At 27.9% G+C, this 26505-nt stretch overlaps 4 protein-coding genes across 6 annotated transcripts; 1 reads left to right on the top strand and 3 right to left on the bottom strand.

Annotated features, from left to right (window-relative positions):
• Positions 1-149: 149 nt before the first annotated feature.
• Positions 150-26234, bottom strand: LOC141533199 (uncharacterized). Of its 3 annotated transcripts, XM_074251939.1 has the most exons (5): positions 7437-7641; positions 7213-7324; positions 4265-5364; positions 1883-3823; positions 150-1100 (listed from the first exon to the last, which is right to left on the bottom strand). In XM_074251939.1, exons 3-5 carry the CDS (start codon positions 5270-5272, stop codon positions 996-998), a joined length of 3054 nt encoding a protein of 1017 aa, XP_074108040.1. In that variant the 5' UTR covers positions 5273-5364; positions 7213-7324; positions 7437-7641; the 3' UTR covers positions 150-995. The 3 variants fall into 3 exon arrangements, with proteins under 3 accessions (XP_074108040.1, XP_074108049.1, XP_074108034.1); XM_074251948.1 differs by lacking the exons at positions 7213-7324; positions 7437-7641 and adding an exon at positions 25737-26234; XM_074251933.1 differs by lacking the exon at positions 7213-7324 and having other exon boundaries at positions 7437-7640.
• On the bottom strand, positions 8896-10705 carry Pex12 (peroxisomal biogenesis factor 12). The gene is made up of 2 exons (XM_074251961.1): positions 10509-10705; positions 8896-10193 (listed from the first exon to the last, which is right to left on the bottom strand). The coding sequence occupies exon 2, from the start codon at positions 9971-9973 to the stop codon at positions 8996-8998; it is 978 nt and encodes a 325-aa protein (XP_074108062.1). The 5' UTR covers positions 9974-10193; positions 10509-10705; the 3' UTR covers positions 8896-8995.
• Positions 10931-15182, top strand: LOC141533190 (uncharacterized). The gene is made up of 2 exons (XM_074251922.1): positions 10931-11186; positions 11675-15182. Exon 2 carries the CDS (start codon positions 11685-11687, stop codon positions 14847-14849), a length of 3165 nt encoding a protein of 1054 aa, XP_074108023.1. The 5' UTR covers positions 10931-11186; positions 11675-11684; the 3' UTR covers positions 14850-15182.
• LOC141532821 (uncharacterized) lies at positions 15433-22538 on the bottom strand. The gene is made up of 4 exons (XM_074251356.1): positions 22386-22538; positions 20255-21606; positions 19877-20063; positions 15433-19152 (listed from the first exon to the last, which is right to left on the bottom strand). Exons 2-4 carry the CDS (start codon positions 21578-21580, stop codon positions 18017-18019), a joined length of 2649 nt encoding a protein of 882 aa, XP_074107457.1. The 5' UTR covers positions 21581-21606; positions 22386-22538; the 3' UTR covers positions 15433-18016.
• Positions 26235-26505: the final 271 nt, after the last annotated feature.

The following is a 26505-nucleotide window of genomic DNA, read 5'->3' as shown; positions in this document are numbered from 1 at the left end:
TGTATTTTTTTTTTTTTTTTACATATAAATCGTAGCAAAAATATTTTATTTTGAAAATTCCATCTTCAAAATACTATAAATTTTATTTCTAAATAAAAAGAAGTCATTATTAAGTAAAGGATCAGGATAAAAAAAAATAAATAAAAATATAAATCAACATATTCAATATTTATTGTTGCAAGAACAAAAGTTTATAATAATCGATTAAAAATATTATGTGACGATAATTTTAAAACATTAAAGATAATATATTCAATATAATTTTTGTATTTTATTTCTTAAAGCTCTTATAACAATAATTATGTACCAATCCAATTAATACCCGCAAAATTAAATTTTATTCTTATAAAATACAAGTTAATTATTTAAACTAATATGAATTATTTTCTGATATATGTAATTGTGTTGTATTTTTTCGATTTTTTTGTTTTTTCTGTTTTTTTTTTTTTTTTTTTTTTTTTTTATTTGATGATTTTGAATTTGTTTTTTCGAAGAACAATATATACATATCACAATTACACTAGCACTGAGACAAGTTACAAATAAAATAATAAAATATTAGAACTTACTTATTAATTGAGAACAAATTATCGAGTAATGAAAATGAGAAATGTAATAAAAACAATTAAAAAAAAAAAAACTTTTTTCAAGAAAACTTTAGCAGTCTACGAAGTTTAATGAATATTAAAGGCACTTTTTTTTCAGTATTTATAATAGAACAGCTAACCGTCTTTATTAATTAAATATTTCAAATGAATCTTCTCTTCCATTGAAAAATTTTCAACTATCGATAATATTCCTTTCAATCAAAGTAAAAATAACTTCGATTTGATTTATTAACCATTTTTAATCACGACAGTATTCAATTTATTGTTATTGTTTTAAAAAAATAAGCTTACCGCTCATCAATTGAATAAAAAAATTGATCAAAAATTAAATTAATTAATAAATCAATTTCCTAATTTTTTTTTTTTTTTTGTTTTTTCCATTAGAAATTATTGTTTACTTGGACTATTTGTTTCATCGTCAGATCCAAAAATAGAGCCATCGTTTGATTGATTGCTGTTAAGAGATTTTGAGTAAGTACTCTTTGATAATATCTGCAGAAAAAAGAAATTTAATAAATAACAAAATGTTAATTGACATAATCTTTTAAGAAAATAAAAAAATTATTTATTTAAATCAGGTTGTTGTAGACCAAAATGATGTTATGTTTTTTATTTAATTTATTTTAACATGCAATATTTCGTCAGTTTTATTCTGACCTTAAAATTTTACAATATAAAAACACATAGTTCTTAATTTACAAAAATTACTGCGCATGACGTTATTTAATGTAAAAAAAATTTTTTTTTTATTTTTATATTTTATTATGCCACTGTAGATTTTTTTTATTTTTTCAACGTTATCTTTCAAAATTGCCGGCGTAATGATATTTAAAACTGCAATGTATGTTTTTTAATAAATTTTTAACCAGTTACAGAATGGAACTCATAGAATACACTACGGATTGTCATGCTTTCCTGGTTACAGAAAACCTTAAAGAATAAATTATAGAATTGTAATCAAAGATCTTACTTTAATATTGTGTTATAAAATTAAGCCCAGAATGAATACTAACAATTTAATTAAAATTTAACAGTTAATAATTAGTTTTCCAAATAAATATTTAAATGTGACTATAGTTTAGACATTAAAATTTGTGTAAGTTATTTTAAAAAGAAATTGAACCTTTCTCCCAAGGCATAACAATATAGAATCCGTTATAAATAAAATGAACCATATCCAATTAAATATATTAAAAACTGACGAAACGTCCTGATTTAAATTAATTACATAAGAACTTAGACTTAATTAGAGCAATAATTAAAATAAATAATACCTTATCACTGTGATCATGATTATCATCATCTAAGAGTTTGACATCATTATCTTCCATCAGCCCTGAACTATCATAATCGCTTTTCTTTTGTTCTTCATCAAAAATAGAACCATCAGACAAGTTACCATCATCCTGATCATTGTCACCAACGATGATCGAGTCATGCTTCTTCTTCTCCCGCATTTTCTTTCGAGATTTCTTAATTGAAGTATTCTGTACCAGCATTAAATACTTCTTTACTTGTAAGCAATTAGGCGGAGTAGCTACTGGCCCTGCATTGCTACCAGCAGCCGTATGATTATTAATCGAGGAAGTTGATGGTTTAGGACTTGGTGGCTCCTCCGATGATTCATTTTTTTCCATATCGTCAGAACTGGAGTCGTAGGTAAGATTAGTTGAACGCCAGCTCGTGTTATTAACCATACTGAGATCTTCAAAATCATCTTTAACATTAAGACTATTATTATTTTTCTTAACTAATAAACGTGACGACTCACGCGTGCGTACTTTCGCCCACTTATCCTTTCGATGTGATTTTTTAATCGAGCTCAATGATGAAATCATTTTAATACGGTTTAAATTATCCGGTGTCTGCCTACCATTCGCATCACCATCACTCTGCGCCCTCTCACAAATTGCGTCATCTCTTTTTTTATTTTCAATATTGTTATTACTATTATTATAATTTTTATATTCTTCTACGTGATTATTGAGCCCAGGTAATAAAATATTGATACCTAATCTAGGAGTTTCACATCTATCGCTACACAGGTCATCAACTGGTTTTTTAGGTGTAGAAAATACACACTCATTAGTGTTATTCTTGTTAAATTTACCGATAGACTTTCTTTTTTTAATTGGCGTAAACATTTTAAATTCCTCTTCGTCTGCACACTGATCGTCTATCGACTTATATTCGCTGTTTGATTCTTCAATAGACGTGCTGTTGGAGAAATTTGAGCTTTTGCGTTTATTTGGCGATGAGATCAATTTAAAATCTCCGTCTTCAGAGTCTAATACTGACTGATTGAGACTCTGGTAACGATTATTGTTATGGTGAATTGACGTTGAATCATTGGAAGAGTTAGAAGTACTGGCTGCTGAAATATCTATCCGGGGAATATTGAGTAAACGTTTACTGGGAAATTTACAAGGTTCTATTTCAGGACTTGAGCTTTCAATGCTGTCATTCATCATAATATGACGCTGTGCAAATCCAATTTTACGGTGCTTATCTTTTCTGTGTGATTTTTTAACAGAACTGAATTTAGATATTAAAATTCTACTTGAATTAATATTTTCTGGCGTACCAGCACGTATTTCAGCATCACTATTCGGAGATTTTGAAGGATTTATTTCTCGTTCAGGGGATTCATTTAAATTCAATCCGTTTGTCTGTATAGAAGCGATTTCTTGTTGTCTCTCAGTCAAACGTGATTTAAACAATGTCTTTTTATTTGAATCCTTAAGTTTTTTGTGTGATTTTTTAATAGAATCAGTCATTATCCTTTTTAAATAGTCAATACGATTTTCTGGAGTCATCACAGCTGATGTGCCTTCTTTCGGCGTCGCTGGAGTAAATGGTTGGGTTTCATTTTGTCTGGTTTTAGGAGGTGTTTGAAACTCTACTTCTTCGTTGACTTTTGCAAGAGCCTTACTTTTCGGTGAGTTAGTTTTTACTTTTTCTTCTTCGATGCTCGAGTGATCAAAGAGAGATCTAGTGTCTGATAATTCATCTTCGGATTGATTAACGCACAATTTTTTTTTATTTTTATCTTTTTTATGAGATTTTTTAATGGAATGGATGCTAAAGTTTGGACTCTTCTGAACGTCACTTGTTAAAGGCGTCGTAGCTCGTTCTTCTGAGTCAATGTCCATTTCTGGAGGTTCTTCTGCCGAATTTTGGCTTATACGATTCATAAAACGTCCAGTGAAGCGTTCCTGTGAATATAAAAATTTTCAATAATTTAGTTAGAAGTTAATAAATAATATATAAAAAAAAAAAAAAAAAAAAAAAAGGCCATTCGACAGCCGAAATGGAAGTCGATCTCATAATGAATAAAAAAAAAAACTACTAGGATTGTATATTTAAAAAAAAAAAAGACATCAAACCTCTATTAGATATTAAATGATTTTTTAAAGCGATAATAAATTTTTAACTTAGTGTTTTTTTTTATACAAATGGAAGATTTTCTAAAATAGAGTTAGACAATTTGCTAATTAGAACGTCGATATGCATTTTTTGAATCTACTTGACGAGCTGAGTCGACATATAGCGAAATATTTAAAAGTTCCGTCATGAGGACCAATGCAATAGTTAGATTTCTATGAAATATACTCAAAAGCTAATTCAATTTTATTAAAAAATAAAAATCTTTTTACCTTACGATGGCTTTTCTTAATAGCACTCATACCCTCTGGAATCAATCGTATAATATTCACTGGTGTCTCCGGTCGCTCTTCATCATCATTGTCATTATTATCTTTATCAGCATCAATCTCATCATCTGCAAAATCTTTAAACAAATTCCTTGGAGTACTTGCAGCAATTTCATCATTATTAATTAATTGTTTATGACCGGACAATAATTTAGATTGTGGCGTTGACATCATACTTGTTACCACAATATCATCTATTTTTTCACGTAATTCTGTTCTCAGACCCGGCGACGACAGCAAATTAAATTCAAATGACGATGACGTACCGCTGCCACTTGAACTTAACGACAAGTAACTCAAAGTTTTCTTTATCTTCCTGCTTTTCTGCGAAGACGGTGCTTGGTTTTGGTTCTCGTCGATAGATTCTATTGATGTTTCATGTGCACTTGCCACCGGAGAATCATCACAGCTGTCAAAATTTAATGATTTGTTAATACCGGATGATTTTATACTTGAGTTAGATAATTGACAACGACTATTAGACGCAGTTGAAGGTATTGGCGATTTAAATCTACTGGAACTTGGCGACAAATCAAATTTCAATGTTTTATTTATTTTCTTGTATTCATTATTCATCACCGGGCTGTATTCAATGTTTAATGCTTTCAATATTTTAGCTGAACGACTTAATGGTACATTCCTGTTTATCGGTGAGTGTCCTACGGATTTTGGAGATAAAAAACTGTCACTTCTACGACGTAGTTCCTGTGAATTAATGCTGCTGTCGAATTGCAACGAACGATTTATTTTGAAATTTATTAAATTACGGTTGCGTCGTGGCACTGATCTGCTCAATAGACGCGATGGGTAAAGACGTGTACATAATTTTGTATCTGACGGTGGTGTAAATTTGAGGTAATATCCTTGTCCCGATTCGATGGGATAAAAATCATAACCCTCTTCATCTGGTGAGTTTGATAATCTATCGTCAAAACTTTCGGTACGTAACATCTTTATTTCTTGAATTTAAAACTTCGCTTTTGTAGGTGATTGAACAGGTAATTCCTCCAAATTATTTATCTTTTTAAACACACAAATTGTTTCTGAAAAAAAAAAAAAAAAAATTTTTTTTTAATGTTATCATTCTTTCATTCAAGTGATCAATTAAAAGTTGAATTTTAATATTAAGTAAATAACAAAAAATATGATAGAAACACGCGTACTAATTCTTAACATATGGAAAATATCAGTGTCGTAAATGAAGACATGAATTTACTTTTTTTTTTTTTTATCAAGGCCCATCTTTTTTACTTTCGATAAATGAAAAAGATTTCCCAGCGGTTGAAAACTTGTTTCCCAGAATAGAATGTTGAACCCAACTATCAAATCTCAGGCTGAGACTGGGGGGTCACGCCCTCGAGTTCTTCGACTTGGGTTTTCTTTTCTCACTATTTTACTATGACTCTTACGCTGTACCCTTAAGTATTTATTCCCCTTTCCCCCCGTTTTACGGTCATTCCCTTTGGATCAAAATCTCCCACATAGAAAAAAATAGATGTATTATTGCTTCGATACAATAAAATTAAATCAGGTTTTTACTGTTGACTAAGAAAATTATTCGTAATTTTTAAAAATTATTTGTTAATAAATTTTAACATGTTGTTAGTATAAAAATTCATGAATATTTTTTTTTAGTTTAATGTAAATAAATATGAGCGGTATTCGGAGTTTGTTTATTACTGCTCATATTAATGTAAGTAAGTAAGTAAGTAAGTAAATATTTATTAATTCAAGAATACGTACAGTATCCGTACAATTGGTTAGAAATAAAATTCACCTTTTTTTTTTTTTTTTTTTTTTTTTTAATAAACATCCAATAGATAAAATGAAAAGATAACAATTAATTATTTATCCTTTAATGTCGATAAAAATAAACATGAAGATAAAATAATTAGTACACATGGATAATAGTAGTAATAATTATATATAATAGAATATTATTCACTTAAAAAGAACACTCCAAGGCGGCAGCAATATTTAAATAAAAAAAAAAAAAAGATTTAATCGTTTAGTAATTTTTAAAAATAATTTGTTAATAAATTTTAGCATGTTGTTAGTATAAAAATTCATGAATATTTTTTTTAGTTGAATGTAAATAAATATGAGCGGTATCCAGAGTTTGTTTATTACTGCTCATATTAATGTTAGATATTGTTTATATTGGTTTGAAATTCAAATTAATTTTTAATATCAACAAACCAATAAAAAGTATAAAAAAATGTTATTTTTAATTCTAATTTAATAAAAAAGTTTTAAAAAAATTCTAATTTTAATAAAATGATTTTAAATCAATTTTACAATAATTTTTTTTATTGTATTAATCAAAAAAATTATTTTTTTTTAATTATTATGGAATATTAATATTATTATTAGTTCAAATTATTAAAAAAAAAAAAAAAAAAGTAATAATATTGAATTATGGAATGTTAATATTATTATTTTCAATTATTAATATATTATTATTATAGTTTAAATTATTTAAAAAAAAAAAAAATTATAATATTGAAATTAAAAAGCAGTCATCCAAAAGTTTCATTTTTTCAAAACAAATATATTACAAAAAATTTTTTAAATTAAATAATCTATTTATTTTAAAAAAGTAAGTAATTATCAGATATCTGCTGCTATCAATATCATAAAAATTTGCCGAATATTTATTAACCGAATATAATTCTGTATTGCCAAAAGATTAAATGTAAATTCAACAAGTGGCCATGGATTGTCAAATATAGTAATACAGTAATGCTACAGGTTGAAAACGATTGGTCATCACCCCCTGCACTGCACACGTCTACATACGTAGGTGTAAGTGATATAGGTAATCTGTACACACATATAGGTTCGTTCTCCCCGTACACCAACGCATTGAAATTTAACACAAAGGCACTTACGGCATCATAACCCAGACTAGATCTTATAAGACAAACCCACACAAACTATCGCCAATCTCTTCGTTTAGTGTTTGTCTGACAGATCGTAACATAAAAAAATATTTTTTTTTCTCTAAAAAAAGATACACAGTAATTAAATTGATAACAGTAATTAAATATTAACTAAAGAGACCATGAGGTCAAAAAAATGTGGTTATAACGGGATAAATGAGTCATATACTTACTATATTTTTAAAAATGCACTGCGGTCAATCGATAAATATTTTTATAATTGTAAACGCTCAACATTTACAAAAATTAAAAATCCCAAAATTAGTTTTTTAATTGAAAAAAATACATTTTTATTCATCGACAGTACACGCGACTAATGTATACACCATACTATACACGACTACCGGACTCTACGCAATTTTCGTGAGTCTACTACAGTCGGTTTACTACGGCTTCACTTACACATACAGTTGCTTACGTGCGTGAGTTAAAGCCCGACGCTACTGGCTGACATTTGTGGATTTGTCTTTCACACATGTGATAGGCACATTGCATGAGGGTGTGTGCGTGTGTTTGATCAAACGAGATACGAGGAGTGCCGAGTTTTTATGAAAAACGACACGTCACGTTCCGGGTTTGGCTGTGAATTTGTTTATTTGAATCTAGATGGCGTTAGCTCAGTTTTACCGCCATAATCGAACTTTATCGACTGTTGGAATAATTTGAAAAAAAAATATTTTTTTAAAAGTGTAACTTAAGTTAGAGTTTTAATATGAAAATTAACTTAGCAGATACTTGATAAGTAATTTTAAAGATTTTTTTAACAAATAAATTATGGCAAAAAAAAATTGACATTTAGAAATTTTAAAAAACTACAAATGCAATTTTTTTTAAGAAATTTATTTGTTAAAAAAAATTAAAAAATTGTCAATTTTAATGTCATGTTTTAATACTTAGGTATGAAAATTTATATTTTTTAACAAGTTAGATTTAATGACATAATACTGAAGTTAGCCGTCAGCTGTCAATTTCAAAAATTTTAATAAATCAATTACAATAAAAAAATGCTTCTAAAAATTTTCACTTGTAATTTTTATTAATTTTCACATGTGAAATTTTTTAATTTTTTATTGTTTTTAAAATTGCACCATTAAAAAATTTTTAAATAATTTTTAATGTCTGCCAACTTCAGTGTCATTTAATAACACTGAAATTAGCAGACGCCTAAAAATTTTTGATTTTTTTTTATTAATTAAATTACAACTAATAAGACATTTTTAAAAAATTGCACTGATAGTTTTTCAAGTTTTATACATGTGAAATTTTTTTTTGTAATTTTATAAAATTAAAATAAAATTGCAAGTGTCAATAACTGGATCTTTTACCTTAACAAACTTGACAATTTTTCAATTTTTCTTCAAAAACATACTAGGTATAATTTATATGTTAAAAAAATTCTAAAAATGATCAGATGTCTCTTAATTTCAGTATCATATGAATTTTTTTTTTTTTTTTTTTTTTTTTTTTTTTTTTTATTAAAAGAAATGTAATAACTACAGAAAATATAAATTAATTTTTACAAACTAGACTGAATTTAAATGTTTTTATTTCTGAATGACATTAAGATGTAAAATAAACACTTAGGGCCAGTTTTTCAATCTCGGATGAAAAATGTAAAAAATTCTACTTCAATTCAGATAAAAAAAAATTTATTTAAAAATCGTATTTTGTTAAAAAAAATACAGTTATTTTACAAAATATTTTTACAGGAAGTTTGAATATAATAAACTTATTAATTTTTGTAAATTCTAATTATGTCGTCTTCTTTTGCAGGATAATGAGTGACTGGACATCTGTTTTCACGCAGTATTATAGGTAAAATGCACTGATAGCAAAATACGTATCCTGACACAGAGAGTACAGTTGGAACATTCAAAATTTTTAAACAAACTGGACATACTCCTTTGAACTGCATATGAACGTCTCGACTTGAAGGCAATGGAGGTACAGGCAATGACGTAAGATTAGTGTGATAATTTTCTTGATTCCACCAGTTGACAAATTGAAGTAAAAATGCACCCAGCTCAAGAGTTGTCATGAATCCTCTTTGCAGTAACTCAACACCTTCGCTCGCACTTTTATTAACTTTCCATTTATTGAACAATTCTCTCAAAGAAGTAGCTTTAAATGGATCAGAGTAAGTCAATGTTGATGACAGTAAATGGAATAACGGAGTCGGACTCTTTAGGTCATCTATTAGATATCGTAAGTAATAATATGTTTCAGCAATACTGTACATAAAATGAATAACTTTGTAAATTTTTACAAAATAAATTTTCAATAATTTTTTCCATTTTTCATTTGGAATTTTTCCATCAACAATATCCAATTTGTGCTGTTGGAACTTTGACTTTATGTAAGGATTAACAATTAGAATGATAAGATGTAAAATTTTTTTATTTCTTGATAACTCACTTTCAATGTGTGAATTGTTAGTTGCAATTCTTTTTAATCCATAAAATGTTTCAGCAAAAGATGCAGAATAATTTTTCAAATAAAAATATTGAACTACTCCATTACACAGCAAAAAAGCTTCATCGGACCATCGATGGAGCCATCCATATTTATCTGGATTACTTGTTACTAAAAACGAATAAAATTTATTAAATACTTGCTCTAGAGTCAATGAGAGTGATTCCTGGGCAACTATCTCAAATATTGTCGGTTTTACATAAGTCGTATGAGTTAAATAAACACCACGCTCGGCCATATCTTGAACTTTATATCACAAGAGTCCTCTTGAATTTAATTATTAATTTTCAAACATGAAAATTAACTAAATAGATTTGACTGATATTTTAGAAATTGTAAACAATCGCTATATAAACTTTTTAAGTCCAGCATTTATATATTTCACGTCAGTCGTCAGTCTGCCTTGTAGATTGGAGAAGAGCTCAGTTGTGTACACTTTTCGACGTATGCGCATGCGTCTAAATTAGTGCATATAAGTATGTGATAAATTATTCACGTTATATATATATATATATATATATATATATATATATATATATATATATATATATATATATATATATATATATATATATATATATATATATATATATATATATATATAATGTATATGGACAATAAAATATCTTGTATTAATTAATAATTAATAATACAAAATAATAAATTTTCTGAAATTAAAAGAATAATTTTACTTTTCTGACTTTTTAAATGTATAATAGTTATTTTTATAAAACTACTGTATAAAATTGAATTAAAAATAAATAATAACTTACTATTTTACAAATTACTGTAATATTTTCTAAATGATTTTTTTTGTCATTTAATAATTAATGACACTGACATTGACAGACATCTTTGACAGAAAAAACAAAATTTACATAATTTAATATTAGATTTTTTAATTAGAACGCATATTTGAAATTTTCTTTTTTTTTCTCCTAAATATAACTTTAGAACAATTTTAATGACACTGAAGTTGACACGTTAAAAATAATTATAAAAAGTTTCACATGTAAAAATTAATAAAAATTACAAGTGAAAAATTTTAGAAGCATTTTTTTATTGTAATTGATTTATTTAAAAAATTTTTAAAATTAATAACAGCTGACTTCTAACTATAGTATTATCTATTTTTTCATATCTTCTTAATTTTTACTTAAAAATATCTGCTAGACAAAACTTACATTACTTATGCTGCTCTCAAGCGGAGGAATTTTAGGAATTTGACTAAAACGGGTCTCTTTCACATGAAGCTTCCGTCTCTTCATGAAAAGTTAACTTTAGGACTCTTTGTTTGCGATCAAAGTTCAAGAATATCTAACTTCACACTTAAGAAAACAAAGCTGTAAAAATTGTTTTGTCCAGTGGTTGTATGAATGCTTAAAATAAAGAAAACAAAGATTTCCATTTAACGGAATAAAAGTTTAAGAGCATTAACTTTCATAAAAAAGGTAAAAATTAATTTAAATACAAAATTGATGACAATAAAGTTAGCAGTCACTTAAGTAGTTTTTAATTTTTTTTTAACAAATAAATTTGTTTCAAAAAATTGCATTTTTAATTTTTTTACATTTCTACATGTCAATTTTTTTTCTAATTTTATTTGCTATAATTTATTTTTTATAAAATTTTAAAAATTATGAAATATATGCTACATTAATTTTCATTGAAGTTAGTCGACATTTCAAAATTTTTATAAATTTTTTCAAAAAAAAAATTTCACTTAAAAAATTAAAAAAAAAAAAAAATAATCACATGTAAAAAAAACTTGAAAAAATATCAGAGCAATTTTTTATACATATTTTTTTAGTTGTAATTTAATTAATAAAAAAAATCAAAAATTTTTAGACGTCTGCTAACTTCAGTTTCATTATCTGCTAAATAAATTTTTATAAAAATGATTAAATCTAATTTTGCATGCACCGATGATTTTTTTCAGTTGACACATTATGTCAGGTTATTATTTCACGTCCAAGTCCAATCAACCAGCTAACGTCCAGACGTACTATGAGCTGCGTCGTACTTTGCAACGAAAAAAAACCGGAGAAGCAAGATCACTGATGGCCGCCGGTGCAAAGGTAAATAGTCCTCACGGAAGAGCTTGTGATACGATCCTTCACTTGGCAATTAAGTGTGGAGATCTCGAGCTGGTGCAGTTGGTACTGAACAAAGGATCTCACGTCAACGTAAAAAATACACACGGAAAAACTCCTCTTCACGTAGCAGTTGAATTAGGCTATGATAAAATAGTTGAAGTACTGATCTCCAAAGATGCCTATGTCAATACATCTGCTAAAGACGGCTCGACACCTATTCAAGCTGCTATCTCGTCGTTTCGATCTAAAATATTTTGTATGCTTGTTAGAAATGGCGCCAAAACAAATGTAACTCTCAATAATGGTCAATCATTATTTTACACCGCAGTAAAATCCGGCGTGTCACCTATCGTCGAATGTTTACTCAAACATAGCTTTGTTAACAAAAAAGCCAACAGCGGCTGTCTTAGGATTGCTATATTGTCAGTAAATGAAAGAATTGAACAGCTTCTGCTTGAACATGACTTTGAACTAGACCCTGATTCCATCAATGACTCTAAATTCTTCCACACTATAATAGCTAAAGGACACGTTAAATTAGTGAGCGATCTTTTGATGATGGGTGCAAATATTAATTCACCAACATTTCGAGAAATTAGCAGTGGGTTTACTCTTCTCCACACTGCTTGCAAAAGTCAACAATTTAAAATTGTTGAATTACTGATATTACATGGCATAGAATTGAATCTTAAAAACAATAGAAGAAAAATGGCAATATTTTACGCAGTAAGAAATCTTGATGTTGAAATAACTAGATTGCTGCTAATTAATGAAGCTTACATCAAGGATGACCCGGATTTACTCAACATAGCTGCTAATAAAGAGCACATTGAAATAGTTTCTCTTTTACTAAATTACGGTGCTGACATTACTGGGCATGATGAACTTGGAAGGACAGCATTACACTCGGCAGTAATTGAACAGTCTCCGCAGTCACTTGAGGAAGCACCTCAATTTAATTCTGAATTGTCTGTTATTTCGATTCTGTTGAAAAGAGGTGCTGATGTTAATGCAAGACTCGAGACAGGTGAAACAGCTCTTCACATGGCTGTTCAAAACAATAACGAGATAACCGTGAAAATTCTTCTAGAATACGACGCTAAAGTAAACGTATCTAACTCAAAGGGAACTACGCCATTACACTTGGCAGCACAGGTGAAAAATTTAACAATTGTCGACAACTTGTTGAGTAGAAACGCAAATGTCAGAGCTACAGATGTCCATGGTGTGACTGCGTTGCATTTTGCTGCTGAAGTTGGAGATTTAAATATTATTAAAAGTCTTTTACAGTACAAACCTGATGTGAATGCTGTCGATCAGTTTAATTCAACGCCTTTGCATTATGCAGCCAAGTATGGACCTTTAGAATGCGTCTCGATTTTACTAGATCACAATGCAGATGTAAATACTGTTGACATAAGCGGTTTTACTCCGCTGCATTTAGCTGTTGGATCTAATCACGCTGAGATCGTTGAACTTTTGATAAAATTCAATGCCAACGTTGATGCACCCAATGAATCTGGTGATACTTGTCTTCACATTTCTGTTGACCGTAATGCTGATACTGAAATTACAAAACTACTTATGAAACACTGCAAAGACATTGATTGTGTCAATGAAGATGGATTAACTCCGCTCTTGATTGCCGCTAAAAATAATCCGGCTTTGGTTGAATGTTTAATAGAAAATGGCGCTGATGTTCATTTTACAGATTCACAAGGTAGAAATTCTATCCACATTGCTGCTGAAAATGGTCAATTAGAAAGCGTGGTAATTTTGTTGGCTAAAAATGTTGATGTTAACTGCAAAGACTTAGATGGTCAAACACCTCTATTGATAGCAATACTGGACGGAAATGAAGAACTTACTAATACTCTTCTTCAGTTTAACGCTGATGTTAATTATACTGGTTACCAAAACAAACCATTGCTTGACTTTGCTTTGATGAAAAACTGTAAAAATATAATTAATGATTTACTGGTTTATGGCGCAGATGTTAATTTTATTAGCGATAAAGGAACAACTGCTCTTCATAAAGCGATGAATCTTTATTTGTCTACAGAAATTATCGACTTATTGCTGAAATTCGGCGCCAACACGGATTTTAAATCTTTGGATGGAAAAACACCGCTTTACATTGCTACAGAAAATAAACGAGCTGATCAAGTAAGAATTTTATTAAATTATGGCGCGGATATGAGCGCGTCTCACGAAGGCAAAATAGCTTTATTACGAATGTTTCAATTTAGCAGCTCAGACAGTTACAATTCGCCGTGTGAAGATTGTGACAGTTCTGATTGTTATTGTGATTATATGGGTTATCATAGGAATCGTTGGTACAGAAGTTGGTATGATGAGAGCAACGCACGGCATGAGCAATTTTCTTTTCATGTTAATGAATGCTCAAATATCGTTGAAATTTACAGACAGCACATTCGAAAGCTACAAGCTGCTGGGTTTTATATTGATAAAGAGATCGTACGAGCTCTTAAATATTTCAAGAAAATACAAGCTAAAGATAACGATGATGACTATGATGAAGATTATGAAATCAGCTCTGATATTGAGGATGAAAGTGACGATGATTTGGATGATGAGTCCGATGTTGAAGAAATTGATGGCAGTAGTCAGGAAAGTAGAGAATTAGAAGCGATAAAAAATGAAAAAATTGGCAACAGCAATATTACTTTTTTTCATTTTTTAACAAGTAGTATTCATCGAGTTGCCAGATACGTCAAAAATAAGGAAATTGTTGATATTATGAAGTTAAATGATTATCAATTAATATTTCCCGTGTATGCTGACATGCTCAATGCGAAGTTTTACAGTGGCTTAGAAAGAGGAAAGTTGATTGAAAAATGCGATTTTTTTCATCATTTTGTTGTATTACCGTACAACTGTATTGATGAAATATTAAGTTTTCTTAGCAATCAAGATCTGCGAATGCTAGTTGACTCTTACAGTAGACTCACTAGTCCAAGTGTAGCGTATAAGCGAAAGTTTATTTCCATTTCATGAAGCTATTTTCAAGAAGTTACAAACATACTTTTCTAATTATTTTAACTATCTGCTGATAAATGAAGATTATAGAAATTTAACCAATATTAGTTGGTTTATTCATCCATGATTATTTTTTTATAACAAATAATTCTATAATTAATAAACATACTTAAAAATTTGTAAATTTATGAAATATTAATTACTATTGAAAAATTAAAAAGTTTATGGTCATTAAACTTTAAATATGTTTAAAAAGATACTTTACGTAAGAGCTTATAATCTTCATGCAGGCATGTTTTATTATACGTAATAAATCCTATAAAACTGTTATTGTGAAAAAAAAATTTTTCAAAATTTATCTTCAGCACACATTTCAGATATTTTTAAAATTTTACTAAATGTGTATCTTTTGGAATAATAAATATCTACTTTTTTTTAATAAATTTATTATTCTTACACTCAAAAAAATATCTAGATTATTAAAAATGAGAAAAAATTTTCATAGTTTTTCTTCAAGTAAGTAAAATTGTTAAACAGTTTAAAAATAATATAATTTCTCGTCAATAAATCTAAGTATTTATTTTTATTATAATAATAACAGTTATTTAAATTGTTAAAATATTTTATTATCAATTAAGTAACATCCATATAAATAAAATAAACGTAATTTTAAAAATATAAATTCTTTGAAATTAAAACAAATAGTTTTTTAATTTTCTGCTTTTACTTCTTCTCTGACTTAACTTTGTGACCAGACGTAATAATTTCAGAAGCTGGAGCTCGTAAAAATAAATTCATCTCAACGACGACCAACCACAATACTTCTAGATCTTCTTGTCTTATAATTTCTTCCACATACGCGCATCAATAAAATCATTAAATTAAAATAAAATAAAATAGAAATTAGTTTAATTATTTATTTTAAAAGTCATTCGTAATCACGAATTATTACAAATAATTATAATAAATAAACTTTTCTTTATCCACTGTGACGATCGAAAAAAAGAAGTGATGTTTGGGAATTTTTTTGACAGGGAAAATAAAGGAATTGGGTATTTGCATGATTTTGATATTCATAAACTTTTGATATTTTTACATTCTATATAATTTTTTTAAATTTTTGGAAAAAAAATTTTTCGATTTTGTTCTTAAAAATTTAAATAATTTAATAAATAAAAAAAAGCAGATATTTAAATGAATAAGTAGCTCCATCTCGTGTATGTGATGTCATAGTGCTTATTTCATTTGAAATTTTAAGCGCCAATCTCTTGTAAACACGTGGCAGGTGTAAACAATTGTTGTGTTAATTGTGATTGATTAAAAAAGATCTGGTTGTGTTGTTTATAATAAAATAAAATTATTTAATTACTCGAAATGTCGTCAAAAAATGAGTTTTATTGGTGTATAGTTCCAACGTGTAGAAATACTGGTAAATCGACACCAGAAAAAATTTTTATAAATGTTTCATTAAATTCTGTTAAACGGAAAAATCAGGATCCACTTTTCGCCGAGGCATTTTTATTAATTCGTTGATAATCACTAACTACACTGTTGAACTGATGCTTTTCAAAAGTCTTAGTATAACAACATTGACATGTTCATAACCTCCAAACACATTCACTTTAAATTTAAAAAAACATTTCACAAAAATTTATTTCACTTTTAATTATTTTCAACAAAATCTAGCATTAAAAATAGAATGTATAAAACTTAAAATTGAAAAAACTTAACTTTAAGTTTTTTAGCAATGTAAAATATTATACATGACTTAAATGTTCATTCAAATATACGCGCTACAAACAGCACAATGACGTCACACCAATCACATCACGTTTTACATCACGTGACTTTTATGTAATTTAGGATCACTTTTATTTATTAAATTATTTAAATTTTTAAGAACAAAATCGAAAAATTTTTCTTCCAAAAATTTTAAAAAATTATATAGAATGTAAAAATATCAAAATCATGCAAATACCCAATTTGACGATCGGATTTTTTTTTATTTTATTAAGGGTACATTAAAAATTATTACCCTAAATTTTTATTAAAAAATATTTAATTATTACAAAGTTATTAATAATCTCGTAGAGCACTAAAAAAAATTTCCCCCTCCATGGTCGGTTCAATAACTCAAAAACGGATCATCTGAAAATAAAAACCCAAATTGTTTTTTAATCAGTAAAAATGTAGTTATTGTCGCACGTATGGAATTTAAAAATTTTATTTTTAAAAAAGTGGCGACTGATTGAAAATTTTCTCACTATTCTTACTGTTTTTTTTTTTTTTTTTTACCTGACTAAAAAAAAACCTTTAAGATAAAAATTTTTTAAATTCTGTACACGGAAAGAATAAGATGACACTGGATATCATCCCAAATTATACTCAGTGATATCTGTGGAGAAAAAAATTTTCAGATAGCTAGTATAATCCAGATTATAGTGGGTGATATATGGATTATACTCATTGTAATCTGGATTATACTAGCTACTATCTAAAAATTTTTTTCACTCAGTATAATCTAGGATGATATCCAGTGTCATCTTGTTCTTTCCGTGTACCTGCGACAATAACTACATCCTTACTGATTAAAAAGCAATTTAGGTTTTTATTTTCAGATGATCCGTTTTTGAGTTATCGAACCGACCATGGACGAGGAAATTTTTTCTAGTGCTCTATGAGATTTTTAATAACTTTGTAATAATTAAATATTTTTTAATCAAAATTTAAGGTAATAATCTTTAATGTACCTTTAATGAAATAAAAAAAAATTCGATCCCCTTCCTTTATTTTCCTTGTCAAAAAAATTCCCGAAAATCACTTTTTTTTTCGATTGTCACAGTGGTGTGTTCCTCCTTAAGCAAATAAACAGTAGTAATTTCTTAAACTCCGCTCTGAGAATTTGACAATCACACAAACAATAAACGAAAATTGAACAAATAGTCAAATCACAAATACTTAACATTAAAATAAATCATTTTCATAGCTTAATTGAAACAAAAATATTGTTAAGATGATTATAGTATGATGATAAAAGTTGGTACTTTTTCATGAAAATAAAATAATAAGAACCGTAGTGATTTAAAAATGAAAATGCATTTAGAATAATAAATAGATACGTCTATTTAATTTCATTTTGAAATTAATTCAAAATATTTGCCTAATTAAATAGAAATTAAACCTATTTAGATTTTTTGTTTCTTAGCAATATGACTTGCCATAACTGCGGGTGGTAGATTAGCATTAGACTCGATGTCCTGACAATCCATGATGGTTAATTGACACACACTTATCAGAATCTTTAAATCATAATTACTTAAATAGCTAAGAATTTCATCGATACAAATGGAAGGCAAAGATGGAAAAATTCGGTGAAATGAATAATCAGTATCGTCATCCAATATTTTTTTTCTCTCTAAGCATTTTTTAATACGGAGACTTAATAGATCGCTATAAGCAGGAAAATTTTCAACAAAAACCGGAGTTTGTAATTGTTGAATTACATTGTTGTTCTCCAAGACATACTTAGCAACACGATGAGGACATTTTGTTAAAATTTGATAGACATTAATGTTAGTATTTTCAAGAATATATTGCTTCATCAATTCTACTTCTTTTTGACACCTTTCTTTTATTTTTTCAATTTTTGATGCTTTATCATTCTCAGGTTTGAAAGTAGGAATCCAACCATATTTATCTTCGTATATGTAGATGCCTCGTAGATTTTCCGGACAAACAAATGAATTAATTAATTGGAGTTTCATAACATGTTCTATATAAATACGTGCATTGTTAATATATTCGCGAGTGTAAACCGTGATCAATCTAGACTCACACAACGGATCTAATGAAATTTCAGATTTTTTACATATAGAAACCAAAGAGTCTATCAAATAGTCCAAAGCTGTATTCTTATTGTTATCCAGTATATTGATATTTGCGCCAAGCAAAAATAGTTCTGAAAAAACTTCAGGTCGGTGCTGAGCAGCACAGTGTAAAGCTGTTCTTCCCGATTCATCAACTCTCGCATCTAAATCAGCGGCATATTTTTCGAGAATTTTAAGTTGACCTTCCTCGTGATATTTAGCTGCGATTGTCAATGGTGTCATGCTTTTCTTATTGACACAATTAATATGTGCTCCGAATTTGAGTAATATTTCAAGAATTGGTAACGGGCCACGGTTTTCTAAATTATGAAGCAATGGTGTCATCATATTGGTATCTGCTAAATTAGGATTTGCACCATGGAGTAATAACATTTCAACAGTTGGAAGGCATGAATTTCGAACAGCCAAAGAAAGTGGAGTTGCACCATTGATATCTGGAATAAAATTACTCTTATAATAACTAAAAAAAAAAAAAAAAAAAAAACATCATTCGGCTACACGGCTGCCCAATTTAAAAACACAGTAACTGCAAAATTTGTATACCTGATTTTTTTCAGTATTGCTGCATTTCTTAGAATTTTTAGACCTTAATTTCAAGAAATTTTTATTAAAAATATTTATATTCATAAATCAAATTTTTTATCAATTTGGCGTGCAAACTTTTTTTTAATAAGAAACATTTTTAAAAATTTGAAAATTTTCAGTTACTGTATCGTGAAATTGGGCAGCCGTACACCCGAAATGGAAGGTCGATTTCATAGAGTGAATTATCATCTTGTCTCGATAACTTTTATCTGACAATGAATGAAATTTATTTTAACATCAACAAGTAAGTTGTTACTCATCATTGCCTGAAACTGGTTTAATTGAACTCTTAACTTCGATAAAATAACTAATAATTGTCAACTTTATATACATCAAATTAGAGGTAATTTTGTGAGCTTTTACATGATTTTTTAAAAATTACCTGTCTTTTATCTATCAAAAGTTCGCGATATAAATTTTTTAACTAACGTTATTTTTTAGCTTTAATCAACTAGTTAAGGAATATTACGACAAAATTCTGACATAAATACCAATGTAAAAGATTGATTTTTATGAAATCTACCTGATAATTAAAGTTTAAAAAATTATTGAAGCGAATAAAAAATTGTTTACCTTGAAGGTCTAAATTTTCAAATTCCTTTTGTTTTAAAATAATTTCTAGCAATTTAATCCCACAAAAATCAGCTGCTGAATGAAGCAACCCTGATAGCCAGCGCTTTCTCAGTAAGTGTTGACTTCCAGCAGTTACGGTTAATTTATACATCAAGTTGGCGGTAATTCTTCTCTCAACAACAGTTGTAAGCAAATTGACGGAAATCTACGGCCGCAACTTGAATACAAGTTAACAATCAAATTTGTAGTTAAATTTCCTTTCAACTTTACTACAATTTGAAGGAAATACTTGTAGATCAAGTTTTGACGTCTATTTGCAGAGTAGGTTATAGGTAACTAATAGGTAATCGCTCGCTTTGCCAACTCTTTCCGTCAAGTTTGCTTTAAATTGCGGACGTAGATTGACAGTAAGTTATAGGTAAGGTGGCTATCAGGGAATGTTTGCTTTTTACAATTTACGTAACATTTATCATCCAGTTTAGCAGTTGGTAACACTAATTCAACCATCTCTAAACGATGTCTAGAAATTGCATGTTGAAGGGGAGTGTTACCATTATTATCACGACTTTTTACATCAGCTCCTGCTTTTAATAATAAAGAAGTAACTTCTTTAACGCAATGATAAAAATTATCATTAAAATTATAATGTACAACATAATGCAAAGCCGTCGAATCGTATTGATCTTTGTGATTAACATCTAAACCAAGATCGATAAAATTTTTTAAAAGTTCAAACCATTCGTCAGAATGACAAGTACAATTATCATCCAATTTTTTTTTGGCAATTTCATAGTTGTCATCTGAGTAATCAGAAAATTTTATGTGATAACACAATTTATCCTTATTGTGTTTTAAATTATTGATCACGTAATATAGTACCGTGCGTCCTGATGAATTTTTATAATTTATATTAGCGTTATTTCTTATCAGCGTTCTAACAATATCTGCTTTCTTAGATTCACATGCTGCCATTAAAAGAGAATTACCGTGCGCATTTAAAATATTCGGGTCCGCACCGTGTGCCAATAAATCTTCAATAATCGAACAATAACCTTCATATACAGCTTTATGGATAAATGCTGCATCATTTATTCTTTCGGGATCAATTTTAAATCCAGCATTGACTAGGGTTGACACAATTCTTTTGTACTTCCCTTCCCATTCCATAACCGCAGTAGTTAACAATTGAAGATTTCTACAATCTGTGATATCATAATTTTTTTCATCAATAATCTTAGAAACTACCTTCTCATATCCTCTTTCAACGGCCACATGGAGGATTGACGTACCATCACAGTATTTTAAATTTGCTTTGGCTCCTTTGTCAACTAGCATATTGAAAATCTTTTCTTCTCCAATTTCCGCAGTTACTTTGCTCAATAGTTTTTCAACCATCTCCAAGTCCCGATTTTCAACGGCGAAGTGAAGCGGCGATTTGCATGCTTGATTTGATAATCTATTCGTTTTCACTCCGTAATCTAACAAAAGTTTTGTTATAGCTCTATCTTTTTGAATAGCCTGACGAAGCAGATGATATCCATCATCCCATCCTAAAGTACAACATCCACTTTTTTCATCTCTTTGTTTGAGTACGCCAATCAATTCATTTACAATATTTTCATCATGGTTTTCAATCGCAATTCCTAGTGCAATTAAAAGTGCATCTTTGCGAGAGGGTGAGGTATTAAAAATTGTAGATGCCATGGCTAGAATTCTTTTTATTTTTAACTCTGCAACAAAATATCATTATTATTAATTTAAATAAATAAATAAATAAATATATTCATAAATTAAATTAAATTATCTATACGTCGAACTTGACTCTAATGAAGGGCAATGTAAAAAGAAAAAGTTTTAATTGAACCTAAATAGCATTTGTGCTTTTTACATACATATTTTATGGTTTAATATAAAATGTATGATACTGAAGTTAACTGATAATTTTTTAATTTTTTACAACAAATCAATTAAGGTAAAAGACCCTGTTATTGACACTTGCAATTTTATTTTAATTAAAAAAAAAAAAAAAATCAACTCTGACAAATTAATAGCTATAATTTTTTAGTTATAAATTTTAATGACACTGAAATTGACAGATATTAAAATTTTTTTTCGCATTTTATAGCAATTAAATTATTATGACTTTCAAGTTAGCTATCATTTGACAATTTTTTAATTTTATTCAACAAAAAGATTTGTTCAAAAAAATTATTTTTAATAAATGCAATTTTGTAAATTTCTAGATCTCAATTTTTGCCATAACTTATTTGTTATAAAATCTTAAAAATTTTTAAATGTGTGCTACATTAATTTTCATTAAATTGTTGTAAAAAAATTTTATTAAAAAATTCCATGTGTGAAATTTAATAAAAATTATAAGGGAAAATTTTTTGAAGCATTTTTTATTATTAATTTGTTAAAAAATTTGTAAATTGACAGCTAACGGCTAACTTCAAGATCTTATAAAGTTTGTTGTGTATACATTAATGCAATATGATAAAATACTTACTTTTAAACAAATATCAACTATTTTACAGTAAAATAAATTTTAATTGAAGCTGTACGATCGCCATGAGAGCAGTGAAATTCTCAAAGGTTTCAATTTTGTGCAAAATCGCTCGAGTAAACAAATGAATAAATCACATTTATTGTTTTGTTTCTGCTTTTTTTGCAAAGTTGCGATAAAAAAATTATTTTTTTACCAGGTTAATTTATAATTAAGAATTAAATTAAAACAATTCTTCATAAATTACATGGCAGGTTGACAACTGTACTCCAAATTACTCAACTCCGTACCAACTTTACTCAACAGCATGTGGCTGTAAATGAAAAACTTTTTTTCAATTCGCACTGTCCCTGATAGCCACCTTACCTATAACTTACTGTCAATTTACGTCCGCAATTTGAAGCAAACTTGACGGAAAGAGTTGGCAAAGCGAGCGATTACCTATTAGTTACCTATAACTTACTCTGCAAATAGACGTCAAAACTTGCTGTACAAGTATTTCCTTCAAATTTTAGTAAAGTTGAAAGGAAATTTAACTACAAGTTTGATTGTTAACTTGTATTCAAGTTGCGGCCGTAGATTTCTGTCAATTTGCTTACACAACTGTTGTTGAGTGAAGAATTACCGCCAACTTGATGTATAAATTAACCGTAATTGCTGGAAGTCAACACTTTTACTGAGAAAGCGCTGGCTGTCAGGGGAGTTTACTCAGCGCTGAATAGATAAATAAGCAAGCCTCGGTAAGAACGAATTCAATCAGAGAGAAATGACTATATGGCGCTGTATGGAAATTCCGAAATCATCTTGAATTAATCAAAATAATATTTAAATAGATTGAACTTGGTAATAAATATAAACTAGTCATTACTTATTAGATTTATTTATAGAAAAAAAAAACTAGTCTATTTTATTATACCTTTATAAATAATTATAAAAATGATAAAACTTGGGTTAAAAATATTAAAATATTAATGAAAATATTTTAATTTTGATAATTATGGTCCAAGATTTATTTTTAAAAAATTAGTTTGATTATAAAAACTTTATAATATTTTATTAGTTAAAATTAAGACAATTTTATTATAAAATAACATTTTGTGCACAATTGTTAGCTTAAAATAATTAGGTTTAAGAACAAGTATGTGAAAAAAAAATTGCTTCTAGAAATATATTTCTAAAATCTTGATTGTGTTGAATCAATAATACTCGTTTTATTATTAATTAAATATTATTATTAACTATAATAAATTTAATTAATAAAAAAACACTTATTATTGACTCAACACGATCAAGTTTTCAGAAATTTATTTGTGGAAGCATTTTTTTAATATTTCTGTTCTTAACTGATTTTAAGATTTTTTTCGAACATTTGTTTTCAATTTTAATAAGTTTTAATTATTCTTACATTTGAATCATTATGATTTCGCCAGCGTTTTTTTATAAGAAAAAAATTTTCCTTATAACTAATTTCTTAAATTTGATCGTGTTGAGTCAATAATAAGTGTTTTTTATTAATTAAATTTATTATAGTTAATAATAATATTTAATTAATAATAAAACGAGTATTATTGATTCAACACAATCAAGATTTTAGAAATATATTTCTAGAAGCAATTTTTTTCACATACTTGTTCTTAAACCTAATTATTTTAAGCTAACAATTGTGCACAAAATGTTATTTTATAATAAAATTGTCTTAATTTTAACTAATAAAATATTATAAAGTTTTTATAATCAAACTAATTTTTAAAAATAAATCTTGGACCATAATTATCAAAATTAAAATATTTTCATTAATATTTTAATATTTTTAACCCAAGTTTTATCATTTTTATAATTATTTATAAAGGTATAATAAAATAGACTAGTTTTTTTTTTCTATAAATAAATCTAATAAGTAATGACTAGTTTATATTTATTACCAAGTTCAATCTATTTAAATATTATCTTGATAAATTCAAGATGATTTCGGAATTTCCATACAGCGCCATATGGTCATTTCTCTTTGATTGAATTCGTTCTTACCGAGGCTTGCTTATTTATCTATTCAGCGCTGAGTAAACTCTGCATTGAATACTGTTGGCTTTGAATACAGTGTGAATTGAAAAAAGTTTTTCATTTACAGCCACATGCTGTTGAGTAAAGTTGGTACGGAGTTGAGTAATTTGGAGTACAGTTGTTTTCACCGTGATATTAAAAATTTCGAGTTACGGATGCTCCTTGAGTAAAGCTGGCATAGAGTTGAGTAATTTGAAGTACAGCTATCAACCTGCCAATTACATTTTTTAATAAATTACTAGAATGGCATATATTTTCATGCTTATAATCTATTCGATTGGATCACATGACAAATAAATTGATGAAGTTGAGTGTGTGGCAATTTGCAGAACTGGATATGAGATTTGGTATGTTAAGGTTGGTCAAGTGGTTGTACTAAACATTGTCATGTCGCGCTACCTGATTGCCAGCAGGCTAGTCATGGAAATCAAAAGTAAAACAGATTTTTTAAATTGATGCAATGAAAATCTAATAGATGGCGGATAATTGCGCATTTTATAACTTGACATTGATTTTATAGCATTTGAGGGTCTATACCATGGAGACTAGATATCTAGTCTCCATGGTTCTTCCTATCACAGCAGGTGTTCTAGAAAATATCAATATAGAACGGTTTCCGTGAAAAAAATAATAACTTCACAAGAATGATAAAGATTGCCGGGCTATCCGTGCCCAAAAAATATATAGATATCAATTGTGTTTGCAAAAGGTGCAGAGAAGTCAAGTTTTTTATGTTAGTATCAATAAATTTTAGTACAAATCTTGCTTTTCCGTCACAGTAGATGTTGCGGGACATAATTTTGTAACCGGTGTCCTAGAAAAAACAAAGCGCATAGTGATAATAACAGATAGTTTAGACTGATTACGGCTTACTGATGCCAAGAAAAGTATTGAAATTTTATTCAGAGGACAGAATTAATATAATTAAATTGGCTGAGTCATAAAAATATTTAATAATTTTTATATAAGTCTGGGCTATCCGTACCAGAAAGTTTTCCAGTAATTATTAACTAGCCTTTGTTATAGTTATCTGAATGTACTGACATTATTCTTCACAAAAATTATAGAATGATACAAATTAGTCCTTTTGCTCTCGGTTGTCCATTCTTCGGTGTCGTTTTAAAATTATCAACATAATTTTTATATACCGTGAAAAAATCACATTCGAAGGAATTGTATTGTAAATTAGCAGCGAATACGTGTTTATTAATGATCGTATCTTTTAAAGTTTTATTATGATAAGATAAGATTGGATTATTAAAAACTACTGAATAATTAAGAAAAATGTTTACTTACGAAAGTGATAGCATATATTAAATCCAATTTTTGAATATTTTTATAGTACACTATAACAATTATATATTATTATACTCCAAAAACAGAAACTTTTATAAATTTTAAAATCATGCCAATTCAAGTGATCACAGGATATTGAAATTGGAATGCTTATATTTATAACAAAATATTATTTTTATTTCTATTTATATAACCAAGATTTTGTTGATGAGTAATAATTAATCACGAATAAAAATATTTCATGTTTCAAAGTTTATGAATATTATTTTTCTTTCTTACGGATTCACACAACCGATCAACTATTATTATTATTATTTTCAATTTCTCACTCCAAATTAATTTACATCTTTCAGAAATTATTTATTTAAACTATTATAAACAAATCCACTATATAATTATTTAAAATATCAATGATTGTATGATTGTTATATTTTTCTGATCAATAATAAAAATATTTAAAATAACATTATAAGACTAAAGTGTAATGGAGCTATCATATACGACTATATAAAAGACATGCTTTCAGGTATAGACCCTCAAATGCTATAAAATCAATGTCAAGTTATAAAATGCGCAGTTATCCGCCATCTATTAGATTTTCATTGCATCAATTTAAAAAATCTGTTTTACTCTTGATTTCCATGACTAGCCTGCTGGCAATCAGGTAGCGCGACATGACAATGTTTAGTCCAACTACTTGACCAACCTTAACATACCAAATCTCATATCCAGTTCTGCAAATTGCCACACACCCGGGGCATCAACTTCA

Source organism: Cotesia typhae, unplaced genomic scaffold, assembly GCF_013202065.1.
Source record: "Cotesia typhae breed Kobodo isofemale line unplaced genomic scaffold, CoteBio_Ctyphae contig_122, whole genome shotgun sequence".
NCBI lineage: Eukaryota > Metazoa > Arthropoda > Insecta > Hymenoptera > Braconidae > Cotesia > Cotesia typhae.
Note: the sequence above shows the minus strand (reverse complement) of the source record. Positions and strands in the feature narration are given on the sequence as shown.